This window comes from Theobroma umbraticum, unplaced genomic scaffold (genome assembly GCF_002168275.2).
Source record: "Theobroma umbraticum cultivar Fairchild unplaced genomic scaffold, ASM216827v3 scaffold_50.0, whole genome shotgun sequence".
Taxonomy (NCBI): Eukaryota; Viridiplantae; Streptophyta; class Magnoliopsida; order Malvales; family Malvaceae; genus Theobroma; species Theobroma umbraticum.
Window position 1 is genome coordinate 5132982 of NW_018397261.1, and position 16717 is coordinate 5149698.

Sequence of the window (16717 nt, forward strand, 5' to 3'; positions counted from 1 at the left end):
AACATTGAAAATGGCATGCTAAGCTCTACTTCCACTTTAGCTTTAACCAACTAAGAGGTAATAAAAAAATGGAAAGTAGTAAAAGAAACAAATTTATGAAGATACCACAAAAAATATTTAAGAAACAAAGCAAAGGGCAAAGCAATTTGCTAATAGATGAAGCAACCAAAAATTATCTACATATGAAAAATTATATATATACAGAAACGAAATCAAAGGACAAAAGCACCATAAACTTTTCTACGTTAGATTGTCAAGCAATTAAAGTCATCTCACTCCTACAATTAAAGGAAAACAAAATAGAAAACATTAACTATCATCAAGTAGAAAAAAAAAAAAGAGAGAAAAATTAATGAAAAAGAAAAATAGAGACAAAAAGAACATAATTTACAATAAAGTAAATCTGCAATCCAAAAAAAATATACAGAGAGATGGATAGAAAGATAGCAGAGAGAGGAGAAGAAAGAGGGGTTCTTGACAGTGGCCGGCGACGTGAATGGCAGCGAAAGGAGAGAAGGCAGATGTTCTTTCTTTATGTGATCGTAAAGTTTAAAGAAAAGACACCTTTGATGTTTACGGAACCTTACACCTTGCTCTAAAAAGGGGAATTTTTTAATGAATTGAGATCAGGGTTTTAATTATAGGGGAAGACAAAGAATCAAAGAATTTAGGGTCAGTGTTTCAAAAGAATTGGAGCTTTTTGAAGTTTGAATATTGAAAGATTTTGACTCTATTTTTTTTTTGTTACATTTAAGGGGATTTCCAATTTAAGAGAAAGAGAGACTATAGACAGTAAGATGCAAGGGTGTTATATTTTAATTACAGCAAAGAAACATAAAAGGTATTAATTTTTTATAAGTTGCAAAGTAAAAAGTACATCTAAATTTTAAATTTTAAATATTGTGGCAAATTCTTTAAATGCAAAAATGAAAGTGCAGTTAAAATAGTGTAATTAAAACCCATGTATGTTGTAGTTTTTTTTCGGGTTTGAAATTTAAACTTTGATTGAGTTTGAATTCATTATTGGAGTTACTTATAATCAAACAAAATTAAGTTGAATTTAAATGTATTTTTATATGAAAAACAAGTATAAGATTTCAAGTTAATAACGAAGGTTTTATGTTAACTTAAGATGTAAATGAATCAAGTTGAGCCGAGCTTAGATTTGTTCAAGCTTATTCATTTATGAGGAGACATGTTCGAGCCAGATTTGAGTTTGAATAAAATTTTGGATTTCTTGTTTGATTTCAGCTCCATTAATTTTTGGCGAAAATTGAGCTGGGCAATAAAATTTTTATGAGTAATTTCATTTAAATCTTTTCTAATTTCAACTTTTTTTCATATGATGCATTATGATTTTTTTCAATTAATACCTTTTGAATATTTTTTTTCAACTAGTATCTTGTAGATAGTTTTTAGATCATAAAAGATTAAATTGTTAATTTTGTTCTATAAAATTATCCAAATATCCTTACTTCAATGTTAACTTATTTATTCACACTCAAGAATTTTTTGTAATTTTATTAAATAAATTTAGTAGCTTAATTTTTGTGAGAATAAAAGTTATCAAACTGCTAATTAAAAAAAATTATAGCATTCTAATTGAGAAAAAAGAAGACATAAGTTTTAATGTGTAAAAAATAAAAATTATAAGCGGTATATGTGAAATTTATCTAATTGTCATTCAGATAAATAATTTTTTCCAAATATCGGTTACTACATACAAAATTTGAACCGGGCTGAGAATATCCTGGCTATTTGGGCCCACCAAACTTTATAGTCCAATTTCAGGCCTACCATACCTAAACCGACTTAAAAAAATAGACGGTCAAGATTTTATCTGAATACACCATAACAAGCTTCGTGGGAAGTCGTCTTTGGTGTGAAGTAGACCCGGGTACACACTACCATTCCTCGTTCCCGCCTTAAACACTCCCTACTCACGGCTGCCGGTACTGTCACTTCTTTCCTCTCAGTTTTCACCGCTCTAATTTGCCGTTTCTTGTCCTATCTCGTCTCAAAATTCTAGGGTTCTCACGATCGGGAACCCTAGGATACAATCATGAGTTATTCTAGGGTATTACCCGATCAAATCTACGGCGGACAAAGATCCGGGGCGGGTACCATCAAGAGGATCCGGTTAGAAAACTTCATGTGCCATAGTAGTCTCGAAATCGAACTCTGCGAGGGGGTTAATTTCATCACCGGTCAAAATGGAAGTTCGTCTTTCTCTCTTTTTTTATGTCCGTTACTTTCGTAGAAAATGATTATTTTTTTTTGGTTTTTGAAAAAAATTGTAACGTGAACGACATGCCCTTTGGTTTTCTCTGTCCGTAGGCGGTAAGAGTGCGATACTGACCGCTTTATGTATTGCGTTTGGCTGCCGTGCTAAAGATACTCAAAGGGCGTCTAAGTTGAAAGAATTTATAAAAACTGGTTGCAGGTTTCTGTTTTAGTTTTTTGTTTTTCAATTTTTTATTAGTTTAGTTTTTTTTTTTGAAAAATCATGGATAATCTATTGATATATCTGTTATATTTTTTAATTCTCAGTTATGCTATTGTTCAAGTGGAAATTAAAAATGAAGGAGTGGATGCCTTTCGGCCAGAAATATACGGTGATTACATAATGATTGAACGCAGGATTTCTGACTCGACAAGCTCCACTGTTATGAAGGATCGTCAAGGTTTGAATCATTTCCTTGTGTTAATAATTTGTTGACCCAAGATTTTTGTCAAATGTTGTCTACTTGTGTATGTGTTGGAGTATACAAGATGGTCATGAGTTTCGTTTATTTCGTCTCATGTTATTTGTTCTTGTTTTGGTTGCACATGTGGGGCTAAATGATTGAAGCAAGAGGTGATTGTATTTGCTTGATCTTGTTTTACTTCTGAGGCATTGTACAGGTAAAAAAGTTGCTAGTCGAAAGGAGGATCTTCGTGAGCTGGTTGAACATTTCAATGTGAGTGTTTGGCCTAACAAGTATGCTTTAACTTTCTTACTGGTGATTCTTACCGGGCTAAATTATACTTTCCTGTGAGCTCAAATACACTCATATTTTGAAATTTTGCACTCGACCTCCTGTAGATTGATGTTGAGAATCCATGTGTTATTATGAGTCAAGACAAAAGCAGGGAGTTTTTGCATTCTGGGAATGACAAAGATAAATTCAAGGTAATGTTTATTAACTTACTTGCAACTTTTTATTCTGAAAATAATCTTTTGAGCGTCATGCTGACGCTTTTTATTACTCAGTTCTTTTTTAAGGCTACGCTTCTTCAACAAGTTGATGAACTTTTACAAACAATCATCAAACAATTGAAGGATGCATATGCTCTTGTTGATGAGCTGGAGACTTTGATAAGACCCATTCAGCTTGAACTCAGTGAGCTGCAAGAAAAGATTAAAAACATGGAGCGTGTAGAAGAGATATCGCGGGAGGTGCAACAGTTAAAAAAAAAGCTCGCCTGGTCATGGGTGTGTGATGTGGACAGGCAGTTGCAGGAGCAAGGAGCTAAGATTGAAAAGCTGAAAGACCGCATACCCACTTGCCAAGCTAAAATAGATTCAATATTGGTGAGTGATATGTCTTACCTAAAACATGTCATAACAACTCGTCTGAGTTGTTCTTTTTTAAATGTCAGTGTGAAATCTTTAAATACGAAGTAAAAGGACAGCTTTGCATTTATTGTTGGTTGGTTAGGCTGATAATGTCTGCCTGAGTCACGATAATGAAGGCTTATTGTCCTCGATTATCTATTATTTTCTTTTAGGAAGTCTACTAAAAATTTAGATCTTGTTTATTGACCTTGAAAAATTTTGATTATTTTGCAGCATAACTTGGAGAAGTTTCAGGAACACTTCTCAAAGAAGAAAGATCAAGTTGCATGTTTGGTGGAAAAGACATCTGTAGTGAGGAGAAGAAAAGATGAATTGTGGGATGCTTTTTGTGTGGTACATTAATGGTTTCCTATCTTTTTGCTCCTTTTTTTGTCAAAAGACAGATCATTCTTTTATGTTGTTAGCCATTCAAAGTACTTTTTCCTTTACTTGCATTATCTTTTATTTGTTGCTAGGCTTGTTATTACTGTAACTAGGTAAGTACCATGTATCAGGTTTTTTTACTTTTATCTCTCTGATGTAACTAGCTGAAGGTGGATATTGAACAAGTCTCCATTATAATTGGTTTAGTCATGTTTGAATTTAAATAGGCAAGCTGAAGTTTTAGTTTTCTTAAAGAACTCTTTCCTTATTATTTCTTGGCCGTTCATGAATCTGTCATCGTATCTTATAATATCTGTATAAGCTTTTATGATCATATGTTGTGATATCATTCATCTGGTCATAGTATTTATATTTCTTGTACGGTTTGGTTTTGTTTTGTTTTTTTTTCCTGAATTTACATCTTTTGTTCATCTTAGGCAACAAAAGAGAAGCTTGAGCTAGAAGAAGAGCATGGCCGCAGCACTAAGCAAATTCAGAAGATGCTGAATAATGTTAGGGTGCTTAAAGAACAAGCCCGTGATATTCAGGAGAAACATTTTAGAAATACACAGGTCTTTTTTGCCTTGTGCTAATATTTTTTCTTCTATGTGACTAGTCTATTTATTTTTGACTGTTTGTAGTGGTGAGGAACACTCTTTTTAATAATTATGTATAGAATTTTGCTTTTGCTCTCATAATATTTATGTATTATGTGTTCTTTCTTCATTTTTGAATTTGGTATGCTGTGAAGGATATTTTTATTCCGTGCTTAAGTACAAGATCCCTTGTACCATTTCCTTCAGCAAGAAAAAGGATGTCCGTTTTTATGTATATAAGTAGAAGATGAATAAGGTCATTTTTATATCTAGACTGGACCCTGGCAGGGCTTAGCCTTGCAATATATAAAGCCAAAGGGCAGTTATTTTATATCTTTCAAAAAAAAAATTTTATATCTGATGCCATGTTTTCAACTTTGACCTTATTTCATGATTGTATAAGAAATCTTTGGTGGTTCTTATTCATGGTAATCTCTTTGTCATTGGTAGCACAAAAAGTATGGTATTTAATGCTTTCCAAGCTTTTGTTCTTATATTAAAGCTTTTCTTCTCATTGCTTCTTGATATATTGAAGCTGTTGTTCTCATTGCTTCTTGACATACTATTTCATCATATTCTTACACTGGGGTTGTCCCCGGTCTATTGCTGATAACCTTTTCCCATCCAATTGAAAATGGCTATACCTTGTTGCTTCTGTTGTTTGAGTCCTTATTTTGTTCGATTTTCCTTATCTATTAGTTGTTTGACAAGCAGTTTGGTCTGGTCATCTAGAGTGGCTGGTGAGTGGATTGTTTAATTTTGGTATACATCATTGAAATAGAGGATTTACCTTTTAATTTTGTTGATCTGCAGGCTGAAGAATCAGAAATAGAGGAACAGATTAAAGAACTTGAATATTCAGTTGATCATGTCAAATCAATACTCTCTAGGTTATTCATTATTTTGTTATTCCTTACGCTCCTGTTCCCGTTGTTATTCTAGATCTGTTTTGACCTTTAAAATATCATCATATTTCAGTTTAAAGGATGAGGAAAATACTTTGTCAGAACATGCTTCAACAGAAGCAGATGTAATGAAGACGATTAATGATGAGGTATAGGGAATGCTAGAGATTATTAACGTGCATATTGATGAGAATTTGCTTTTCCATTTTGACTTTGTGATACTCTTTGGGTTGCATATTTCTCTTTAAATGGTTTTCTTGCAATTGATATATGATTATATAATATAACCCTAGAAGAGGAGTATGCTGCTGTTTTCAAATATCAAAATGTATGCTTGATCTTTTTCTTTCATCTTTGTTTCCTTCATTTGATTTCACACTACCTCTATTCTTATTTTCCAAGGAAGGGCATGCAGTTGGCATTTTTAAGCCATCTTTGTTATTGTTCTTTCGAGCAATGTTACTGTAGCTCAAATTCATTACTGCTCTTCCCAGCAATGCAGTGTAGCTGAAATTCACAATCAGGCAATAACTGCAAATTTTTTTTGGGGTTACTCCCTTCCCTCCCTTTCTTTACAGTCAATATAGAAGTTTATCATGTTTTCATAGTTACTTCCCTCCCTCACTTTCTTTACAGTCAACATAGAAGTTTATCATGTTTTTGTAGCTCTTAGAAGTCTGATGTTGGGACAGTTCAGCTTGTGCTTTTACTTAATGGCCTGTTGGAGTTGACATGGTAGTGCTCTTATGTTGCACAAGTGAAATGACTAAATGACTTATAAAATGGAGTTTTCTTTCGTGGTGATATATGCTCATGTTATGTTTGATAGCTAGATGTCTGCTAAGTATAAACCTTTTATAGTGTGTTTAAATGGTAAAGGTTTTAGAGGATAAAAGATCATGTAACATATAAAGGTTCGGCATTATCTCATGCCAAGTAAAAGTTATGGAATATTCAGAAGTTAATCTATTGCTTAGGAAATATTCTAGATATGATTGATTTTGACTGAAGTGATTTCTTATCCTTGTCATGTGTTCAATTGTTTGGAGGAGTTAGTTTCCCCATATGCAAACTGCTTTTAGTGTATTTATGTGCAGATTAAGTTCTTGAAAATTCAAAATTTGTTTATCTCAATTAGCCTCTAGAGATCCTTTCCTTACACTCACATCATTGATCTGGTTTTCTCTCTTCTATAGATTAAAGACTATGAAAAGAAGCAGCGTGAGATCGATTGTCAAATTCGTGAGCTTCAGCTGCATCAAACCAACAGGGTCTGTGCAACTCTTTTCTCTTTATTGGTCTTTGATAAACGTAGTGATGATGAATGTCTTGTTTTCTCACTGCACATTTTATGGGTGCCTCTGAACTTGTGATTTTCTTCCATGTTTTTTTGACAGGTTACAGCTTTTGGGGGAGATGGGGTGCTTCGTCTTCTACGTGAAATTGAGAGGCATCATCACAAATTTACAATGCCACCTATTGGTCCAATAGGAGCCCATGTGGTAACGGAAAATAGCTACAGAAAATTTTGTGCTCTAGTTGTTTGGTTCCTGTGCCAATGAACTATAAAACTAGAGCTTTATATAATATCTGCTTGTTCATTTGGGGTTGGATGTAGAATGCTGGAACTTTTTAAGCTTTCCAATCTCAAAGATATCCAATTGGATGTTCTTTGTAAATATCTTTACATTGTTTGAACTTTTCTTTTGCCATGGAAATGGTGTGGGCAAGTTGGGGCACATTTAATCTGAAAGAACAATTGCTTGTGGGAATGACATAACATGTTATACTGTTTTGAAGCAATATTAGGATAAATTGAGTTGAGGGATTCTTGTTGAAAAAGTCACTTAGAAACGCTTGTTGATTTGAATCTGGATCCTGTCTTTTCTGAATTTGGAGGGGTTTTTTTTTTTTTTGAGTTATCCTTTTTTTGGGTTTGTGATAAGCACAAATATGTGTCCTCTCTCTGTATCAATGAAAAATTCTGGAGAACTGTTTGGCAACTGTTGTTCGTTTTATGATTATGCACTGCAGACATTGGTCAATGGTGATACATGGGCTCCTGCTGTTGAACAAGCCATTGGGAAGTTGCTCAATGCTTTCATTGTGACAAATTCTAAGGATGCTTCTGCTTTGAGAACATGTGCAAAGGGGGCAAGATATAACTACTTTCCTATTGTCATACATGAGTTTTCAAGACCAAGGTGAAAGGATGAGAATTCTAATTTATAGCACTGATGTTTGAATATAGTTCTCTCTTGATATTTGCTCTTGCTTTTGTTGTAGGTTGAATATACCAAATCACTCGCTTCCCCAGACCAAGCACCCAACTACTCTATCTGTTTTACGTTCTGATAATCCTACTGTTTTTAATGTTCTGGTAGATACGGTAATTTTACATTCTCATAATAATTTTCTAATCTAAATCTGCTATTGTACATATTCTTCCTTTTTAACAATACTCTGGTAATTTCTATTCTTTCTTTTAGAATTTTCCATTTTTTTATTTCCAGTGGGGTGGGTTGGACAGTTTGGCAGGGCGCATGGGCTTGGTTTTTTATTTTTTTTAATTGGGGGAAGGGGAATTCGAACCTTGCTTTTTAGGTAGGGGATCATGTACCAACCAATGAGCCAAATGCTCGGGTGCGGGGGCATGGGCTTGGTTCTTCTTTTGCATACTTGTTCTAAGGAGCCATTGTTGCCCATCAATGTCTTGAAATAACTTTCTATATATTTTCAGGTTAAAGCTGAGAGGCAAGTTCTTGTTAAAGATTACAACATTGGAAGAGCAGTTGCATTTGACCAAAGAATACCGAATTTGATGGAGGTTTTCACCTTAGATGGGTTTAGAATGTAAGTCAAGAATTAATTTTATCTCTCCTTTCATGTCCTTATGCATTATCTTTTTCATTTACTCTTACTGTTTATTATTGGTCCTTTTGGGAACCATTATTTAGGTGAGTGGGAATTGAATTTGGATTTTAAATATAAATATATTGTTTGGAAAGATTTAAAGTAGCAGAATTTGAGTTTGGGCCAAATCTACTACCAATTCTAAAGGGCCCAAATCTAAGATTTCAAATTACTTTGTGATGCTGATGTTTTGTCAAATTCTGCCTAAAGAAAATTTGCTCCTTTCTCAAAGTGTAATAAAATTATTCTAAATCCTGAATTCAAATCTTAGATTTATCCCTAAAATGTATTTCAAATTCATAAATTTTAATTGAAAGACTTGGAATTCAAAAATTTATAATCCAAATTCCAATTGGAATCTAGTTTCCTGTATCAATCTGTAACAAACGATTGCAGGAATGACCAAGTGTGGGCATGATTACTGACATTGACAGCCAGGAAGTACGGGCTTCTTTTTCCTTGATGTCTAAATGTCAAAAATAATGCTTAGGAGTGACGGTTTTTAATATGACCCAATAAATTGATGTGTAAGAATGGTGCATAAGGCCAATGGGTTTTAAAGAATGGATGATTCTTTGTTTGAAGTTTTTTAGGTTCTACTAATTGTTCTATGGGGTCTTCTAATATTTTGCAGCCAAGAAAAAGGAATAGACAGAAGCGAAGAAGAAGAAGAAGAAGAAATCTTATGAGGAAATTGTATAGTATTTTTTCATGAGGTTTTAGGAATGGGTGGAAGAGGATACTTCTTACTAGTCATGCAATTTTTTCGACTGATCCTTACCATGTTTTATGCAAACAAATGAAGATCAGGGTTTTTAGCGATTTACGCCCTAGGATAATAGTCTCTATGGATAAACACTAATTTGAATATAAAGGCTGATGGTCTACAATAGATATTGTGTTTCCATGTTTTTAAACGGCAAATGGAAATATTTAATGTTAAGTTATTTCAGTGTTCCAATATTCAGGTGGTTGAATCAACCATTTTGGGTGTTTTATGAAATCTAGTCTCGCAATGGGCAGAAAAATGAAAATGATTTGACCTTTGAGTTATGTCAATTTAACCTTTGTTATTTTTGACTGGTTTGCACAGGCATGCTTGTGCTTGTGGTGCTTTTGGTTATTGTAAATTGGATGCGTTCTTATGTTATATTTCCTTACCAGCAAAACTTGGATTTTCAGTCTCTGAGTTGGATTTATTACTGACTTCTCAGGTTTTCACGTGGTTCAGTCCAGACAATTCTTCCCTCAAATAAAAAGCTTAGAATTGGTCGCCTTTGTGGTTCTTTTGATGATCAAATTAAGGAGTTTGAAAAACATGCATCAAGTGTTGATGTAGAAATTAAACAGTGCAAGAATAGGAAGAGGGAGTTAGAGAAAAAGCTTTGGGATTTTGACAGCAGGCTACATAATGTGAAGGTAACAATAGTGTGCTAAAATTAGGGTGCAGCCTTTTCTTGTTCTACTTTCTTCTTTCTTTTGTTTTTGTCCTCTCTGTCCCTTTCTTCTCATTTTTGTTTTTTTTTGGAGCTTAGTACTAGTCTGACATTGTGGTACCTTAGCTTTTCCTTTCATTATTATCTATGTAGAAGAACTTTTACATGAGCCTGACTTGTGTTATGGTACTTGTCTCATTCATTTGTCCCCTTGAGGCCAAATGGAGTTCCAGGCTTTTTGGCTTCTTGATGATGTTGTTGATATATTTAATTCTTCAAAGTTACACTGTTATTCAATTTCATGTAATTTGAGAAATGTAAGTAGCATTTGGAGGATTTATGTCTATTATCTTTATATGGTTTGCACAATGTTATATCCATTAGATCTGATAGATAAAAACCCTCAGTGTTGTTTTTTCAGGGTTTCTCCACTTTTTTACACTATGTTTCCTGTCTTGAAAAGTAAATCTGTCTTGTTGTTTACTCAAATCAAGTGTGTGCCTCAATTTGTGCATAGGCTTGTGGGTGCAATTATTACTAATGGCAAAAATTGACTCCATCTCTCCCCTAGTGATACCTTTGATTTTCTTCTTTGTTGTCTCTTTCTCTTTTGGGTCCATATGTGCTACTATGTTAATTTGTTGGATGCTTCATTCCTTTTGTGTTCTGTAGAGAAGGCGCTTGGATGTAGAGCGTGATTTGACGGCAAAGAGCATGAAACTGCGGGATGTGCAGAATTTACTTGTTGCTGAAGCTGGTGTGTCACCTGAGTCAACTACTAATGAACTTCTTCAAGAAATTTCGGTTTGTTCCATGATTGTCTAGGGTATACTTTGTTTTTCTAGTTTAATAATTTGATTAACTTAATAACCTTTTTCAAATGATATCTTCCTCATGTGAATTGTCTTTTAGAATGTTAAAATGGAGATCCAGCGGAAGGAAGCATTGCTAGAAACACTCCGAGAGAGGATGATTGAAGCAGAAGCAAAGGCCAGAACTCTTAAGTTATCATTTGAGGATTTAGGCGGTATTATTACAATAATATTATGCTTATGATTTAGTTCAATTGTGCACATGTTTTTACTTTCATTTAATATACCCTTAATATGAATTATAGAGTCAACAAAAGGGGAGATTGTAGCCTTTCAGAAAGCAGAGGAGGAGCTAACAGAGATAGAGAAAGAAATAAATGCTGCACAAGCGGTCTACCTTCTTTCCCCATCAACTTTTGTATTTTTTGTTTACTTCTGTAATTGCTCTGTAGAAACTTGAATTCAGAAATCAAAATTCTGTTTCAGTTGAGGGCCCATTATGAAAGTGTTATGAATGACAAGGTTCTTCCTCTTATCAAGGAGGCAGAGGCACAATATCTGGATCTTGAAAACAGTCGAAAGGTTGATTTTATGCTTATCTATACATAGCAATCAATTATTTGAATTGTCTTTATGATTTGTAGTCCATGTTATGTTTTGGCAACATTGCAGGAGAGTTATAGAAAGGCTTCTGTTATTTGTCCTGAGAGTGAAATTGAAGCTTTAGGAGGTTGGGATGGAAGCACACCAGAGCAACTAAGTGCCCACTTAAACAGACTGAATCAGAGACTTAAGCATGAGAGCCATCAGTTGCGAGTGGTTTATTTTTAATTTTTATCTTTAAAATACTCAAATATCTACCTACAATTAAATTCTATGTTCTCTTTTATTTTTTGCAGATATTCGGAATCAATTGATGATCTTAGGATGTTGTATCAGGAGAAAGAACATAAGATTTTAAGGAAACTGCAAACGTATAAAGCTTTTCGAGAAAAATTAGATGTAAGCATCACTCTGCTCGATTTGCTCTTGTATTTGACATTGGACTCTATTATAACATTGATGTGGCCAACCTTGTTGCAACTGAGTTTTTATAGCGCTCAAGTTGGTGTACCTTGGTTCCAGTTAGTGTTCATTCCTAAATCACTGCATGGATGGCCACTTCTCTTTAGAGGATTATTAGCATTTTACTTCGCTAGTTTTTCCTTGAAGCTCTGCTTGTTTCAAAAATTTTTATATTATGAAGCTAAATTTTTCAGAGTTGATTCAATTTTATGCCTTCTAAGGTATTTTAGAAATTCATACAGAGCAAGGATATTCTGGTTGTTTTCTCTGGCCCTGCTGTAGAGTGGGGGAACAGGAAATAAGAAACTATTGGAAAAGATGACAATTTGCTGGAGAAAGCCATTTTACAAGGCGCTGGCTTTTGCTGCTGTTTGTCATTGCCCATGGAAGGTTTTGCTGGTTCATTGGTCTAACTCTTCAGATAAATTGTTCTTGAGCATTCTGTCTTGCTACCAATCTTTCATTACTTTTTCTTCTCTGCAATTATAAAGGTTACAACATAAGGAACAATTTGGCATTGAAAGGGAAAGAGACCTGAAAAGAGAAAAGGAAAGGAGGAAAGCTTTTTCTGTTTTTTTTTTGTGGTTGGTGGTGGGCAGGGTTTTAAAGTCAACAAGTACTTTCCAAGAAATAAGAGAACCTTTGATGAAAAAGATTTGTAAATATTTGAAAAATTTATGTGATGAGGAAGGTATGACTGTTGGATAACCTGCTGTGAGGTCAAAGTAGGTACCTTAAAGCTGGGTAGCGTGTATCTGGATTTCATTTCAGTTTTAGCTTTTTGATGTATAACCTTATTAGTATTATATCTGCTGAGTAGAAATGGTAATTTGTTGTTTGTCTTGTTTGGATTTAGCTATAATTACTGGTATGATATAAAGACAATAAAGTGAGTGATATGCAATAATAGCCTGCATTGGCACTTATCAGCTGGACATGTTATTTTGTAGATCTTAGAGGTTGAACTTTTAGGGTGGTTAATAATTGTAATTTAGCATTTGATGTGCAACTTTTTTCATCTGTTTTGTAGGTTATATAGCATTTGGTAATTGTTTCATCATAATATTATTTCTCCTAATTTTAGAATTCTGAAAGAAATGATTGGTGGTTGTTTGTAGTTTTTTTACCTTTTTCCTGCTCTTTGCATTCTTACATTGCAGGCTTGTCAAAAAGCTCTTGACTTGCGTTGGAAAAAGTTTAATCGGAATGCATCTCTTCTTAAGCGCGAGTTGACTTGGCAGTATGGATCGAGCCTCTTGCAATTTTTAATCTGTGTTCTTTAAGAGTGTTTATTTTCTTCTTTTCTTGTTGTGGGAGGCTTCTATTCAATTCCTTAATGCCTAGTTGGTTAATCTTCACATTTAGATTCAATGGCCATTTGGGAAAGAAAGGTATCAGCGGACACATTAATGTTAGTTATGAAGAAAAGACCCTTTCAGTAGAGGTAAGCTATCTGAATTCTACTTGTTCTTTTGAGTGTTAAGTTTTAAATCCACTACTTATGTCTTTGTGCTGGTCACCTGGCCAGTTTGAAGTTGTTTTTCCTACTTTTCGTATTTTATTGGATTTTCCTGATTCTCATTATCCCTTTAACAGGTTAAAATGCCTCAAGATGCATCAAGTGGCATTGTTCGTGATACAAGAGGACTTTCAGGTTTTCTTCTGCTCCATATGCTTTACATACTGTGCTTTTGAACTTCGAGTCCATGGCCATATAAAATTCTCTATTAGTGGCTTCATGACTATTATTAAATCCGAAAATTTGTTTCTTTATTTGGAATATTTTACTTCTGAGTCGTTTAATTTAAGGGTTAGATGAGTTAAACAATTTCATAATTCGTTAATGGTAACTCCACTGCTATATTTGATAATTTGTTGACCAGGAGGGGAGCGGTCCTTCTCAACGCTATGCTTTGCACTGGCTCTTCATGAAATGACTGAAGCCCCATTTCGAGCAATGGATGAGTTTGATGTGTTTATGGTGAGTTTTTTTTTTTTTTTTGGGTGGCAGGGGTGTCATATCTTCTTTTCTTGGTGTCACTTAACATCACCATATATCTTGGGATTAAGTAAATGTGATTGTCCTTCAAGAGGCTTAAAATTGTGGCTGAGAAAATTTATATTATGTTTTTCTCCAGGATGCAGTTAGCCGAAAAATCAGTTTGGACACTTTAGTTGAGTTTGCACTGGCACAAGGATCCCAATGGATATTTATCACACCTCATGATATCAGGTTATTGTTTGTACTTGGATATGTTTGTCCAAATTCTCCTCTTTCTGAGTACTTAATAGACCTCCCACCTTTCCATGTTTCTTTTTCTTTTATCAAATCCTACTCTCTTTCTGCACAGTGACTTTCCTAAAAAAGCAATGAAATATGTTGAGAAATAGTATATTTGGTATTAAATCTTCAATATCCAACAACATTTTTTGAAATTTATAGACCATGTCTCAAAACTCAGAACCTATAAGTTAGCATTCTATAGACTGGAGAAAATAGCATAGGACTGATCTAAAGTAATTTTAAGGTGCTGATCTAAAGTAAAATAGCATACAGTAAAATTTCAATTTGCAAATTGCAAAACAATCCTTTGAAATGCTTTATCATTGGTCCATTTTACATCATGTTTGGTTGAATGGAATAAGCATTCCATTCTGGGTCTATTCTGGATGGAGGTTTATTCCATAGTATGGTTCAAAATTTGAAGGGGAGTGACCATTCTGGTCAATGGGTCTATTCCGGGCCCTTTCCTTACCTTAAGGAATAGAAATACTGTTTTATGGACCATTTTACCTCTAAAAATTTTTTGAATTCCCAACTTCGTCCTTAGCATAGGAGAGAACATATAGCTGGGTACTAGATTCCTACCATCTTTTTTTTGAATGTTTGTAATTTTCAAACATCATTATGCTTAATTTTGAAAATTCAAATTTCCCAACTTTGTCCATGAATAATACCATAATGATGTCGAGTTATGACGCCAGACTACGATTCTTTTTTCATCTGATAGGGAATGATCCAATGCCAAGATAATTATGGACTTTGTTTGAAGATTTTATCAAATTGTTATGGTTCTAGTATGAATTAGAGGTTTGAGTTGATTCATAGGGTCTCAATAATAGATGTCCTATAAAAAATAACAAAAGTAATAGCAAAGACATTACTCTCCTGCCGCCGAATTGTCATCTGTGATAAGTTTGTTAGTGTCATGTTCAAATCCAATATGAAGTAAGTGATGAATACTCTGTTTGTTATGTAGAACAAATTTAACTTAAAAACATTTTGCTGCTTCTGATACAGCATGGTGAAGCAAGGTGAGAGGATAAAGAAACAGCAGATGGCAGCCCCCCGTTCATGATTGCAGTTAGGCAAAACAGATGGCAGCTCCCCACTGACTGTCTATTTAGATGGCTTTATTTTTTTTAGGCATATTTTTCTATGTATTCCATTAAGTAGTCATACTTTCCATATCCCCCCTTTGTTCCTTTTGTCTTATAAAGTTTGTGTTTTGCATTTCTAGCACATATGAAGTTGAATGAATATCGCATGAAAAAGGACAGAAAGGAGGTGTTTTTATGTGTCTCAAATCCATTTATTACTTGGGTTTTGTTTAATTCTAGTTACCCTTCGGGTTATGAAAATTTTGCGTGGATGATCACTCCGGCTGACAGCTCAGTTGAATTTATAACTTTGACGAACTTGATAATGAATACGGCTGTTCAGTGTACCTACGTTTTCCCAAGGCCAGCCAAGAATACTGTACAGTGTACCTGTCTTTCCATGACGGTATAGTGACTTCTGTTAATTTCCTCTATTGTACGACTTCCGATTTACAACTTTGTACAGATCCCAAAGACGTTTCGATTGTTTCTCTGGTAAGGATCTTCACTATTTGTTATTACCCAATTATTTTAATACCTTATTTCTTTTTGTTTTTAATAATTACCGATGAGTTAAAAAATCATGAAAATCTTCATTCTCAGCAAGTAATTGTCTACCCTTTTATTTTTAATCTTCTGATTAGCTTATCAAGAAATCATCATTTTCAATGTTTTTAATGTTCAAATTTTACCAATAACATCCGGTCTACTCAAGTCTTCCCCGTGTACTTTTTAAGTTTCTTACCTAAAGAATTTTCATGTAGTTTTCTGAGTAATGAAACCGTTGAGTCTGAAAATCTTGTTTTCTCAATCATATCTGTTCATATACCGTCTCGAATCAAATGAAGAATGCTGTGCTCCGGCTGATGGGCTTTTCCCCGATGGAGAAATCCATCCTCGTCAAGTCAGAAGAAGTCGTTTTTACCGACGGGGTTAACCCACCTCGTCAGTCATCAAAAAGAAAAAAATAAGAAGCTTTTACGGTTGAAATTTTGGATTATTTTGGAAAGTTGAATATGTGTTTTAACAGTGCAAACATAAAGTTGAGGCAAAGAATTAATATCAGATCTATCTAAAACGCTTTCAACCGATTACCTTTGAAATTAAAATATGACATAACTGATTTGTCTCAAGACTTATCATGTTATTCTAATTAAAAAAAAGGATAAATAAATTGAGAGATATGCTATCCACTGTTGTTAAGGAGTAAAGAGGATTTTTATATTTGATTTTATTTATTGAATTTCTTTACCTCTTGCCTTGCTGGACCCATACAAATTCCTTTTATATTTTTTTGATGAAATGGGTCATATTATAGTTCTCCATAGGCGACTCACATTTCGTTTTAAAGGTGTCGATCATGTTGCTTTGTCCAAAAAGTAGTTTCAGTATATTTAAGAGAATTAACTTTTAATAAAATATGAAAAAATTGACTGCAAGAAGATCTAGATTTGTTGAAAAATGGATTAGAGGAGGAACATAAATTGCGTTTTTATTTAAATGAGTTATAAATAAATATTAAAATGGTATTTATAAATGTTTTTTTTATTCATATACTATATATTGAATGAAATTTTTTTTCTTTACATAAAATTTTAATCAAATGCCTATCAGCATTAATTAACCG

General features: G+C 33.8%; 1 protein-coding gene across 4 annotated transcripts; it reads left to right on the forward strand.

Annotated features, from left to right (window-relative positions):
• The first annotated feature begins 1870 nt into the window (after positions 1–1870).
• LOC110417456 (structural maintenance of chromosomes protein 6B-like) lies at positions 1871–15297 on the forward strand. Of its 4 annotated transcripts, none has more exons than XR_002445321.2 (28): positions 1872–2219; positions 2338–2443; positions 2551–2684; positions 2905–2960; positions 3086–3172; positions 3254–3574; positions 3833–3952; positions 4420–4554; positions 5392–5468; positions 5557–5632; positions 6680–6754; positions 6881–6985; positions 7518–7687; positions 7770–7872; positions 8224–8336; positions 9611–9815; positions 10505–10636; positions 10745–10859; positions 10950–11035; positions 11131–11226; positions 11317–11453; positions 11544–11646; positions 12870–12949; positions 13075–13153; positions 13306–13363; positions 13593–13690; positions 13855–13942; positions 15011–15297. XR_002445321.2 is itself a non-coding variant. In XM_021429803.2 (28 exons), the coding sequence occupies exons 1-28, from the start codon at positions 2063–2065 to the stop codon at positions 15066–15068; spliced, it is 3177 nt and encodes a 1058-aa protein (XP_021285478.1). In that variant the 5' UTR covers positions 1873–2062; the 3' UTR covers positions 15069–15297. The 4 variants fall into 4 exon arrangements, 1 of the variants encoding a protein (XP_021285478.1); XM_021429803.2 differs by having other exon boundaries at positions 1873–2219; positions 13848–13942; XR_002445322.2 differs by lacking the exons at positions 13306–13363; positions 13593–13690; positions 13855–13942; positions 15011–15297 and having other exon boundaries at positions 1871–2219; positions 11952–12949; positions 13075–13143.
• Positions 15298–16717: the final 1420 nt, after the last annotated feature.

Bases quoted from the DNA above. Each gene is read 5' to 3' on its own strand.
- LOC110417456 (XM_021429803.2), top strand. From the start codon at position 2,063: ATGAGTTATTCTAGGGTATTACCCGATCAAATCTACGGCGGACAAAGA. The intron at 2,444-2,550 runs GTTTCTGTTTTA...TTTAATTCTCAG, and splicing joins TTTATAAAAACTGGTTGCAG to TTATGCTATTGTTCAAGTGG. The intron at 3,953-4,419 runs GTACATTAATGG...TGTTCATCTTAG, and splicing joins TGTGGGATGCTTTTTGTGTG to GCAACAAAAGAGAAGCTTGA.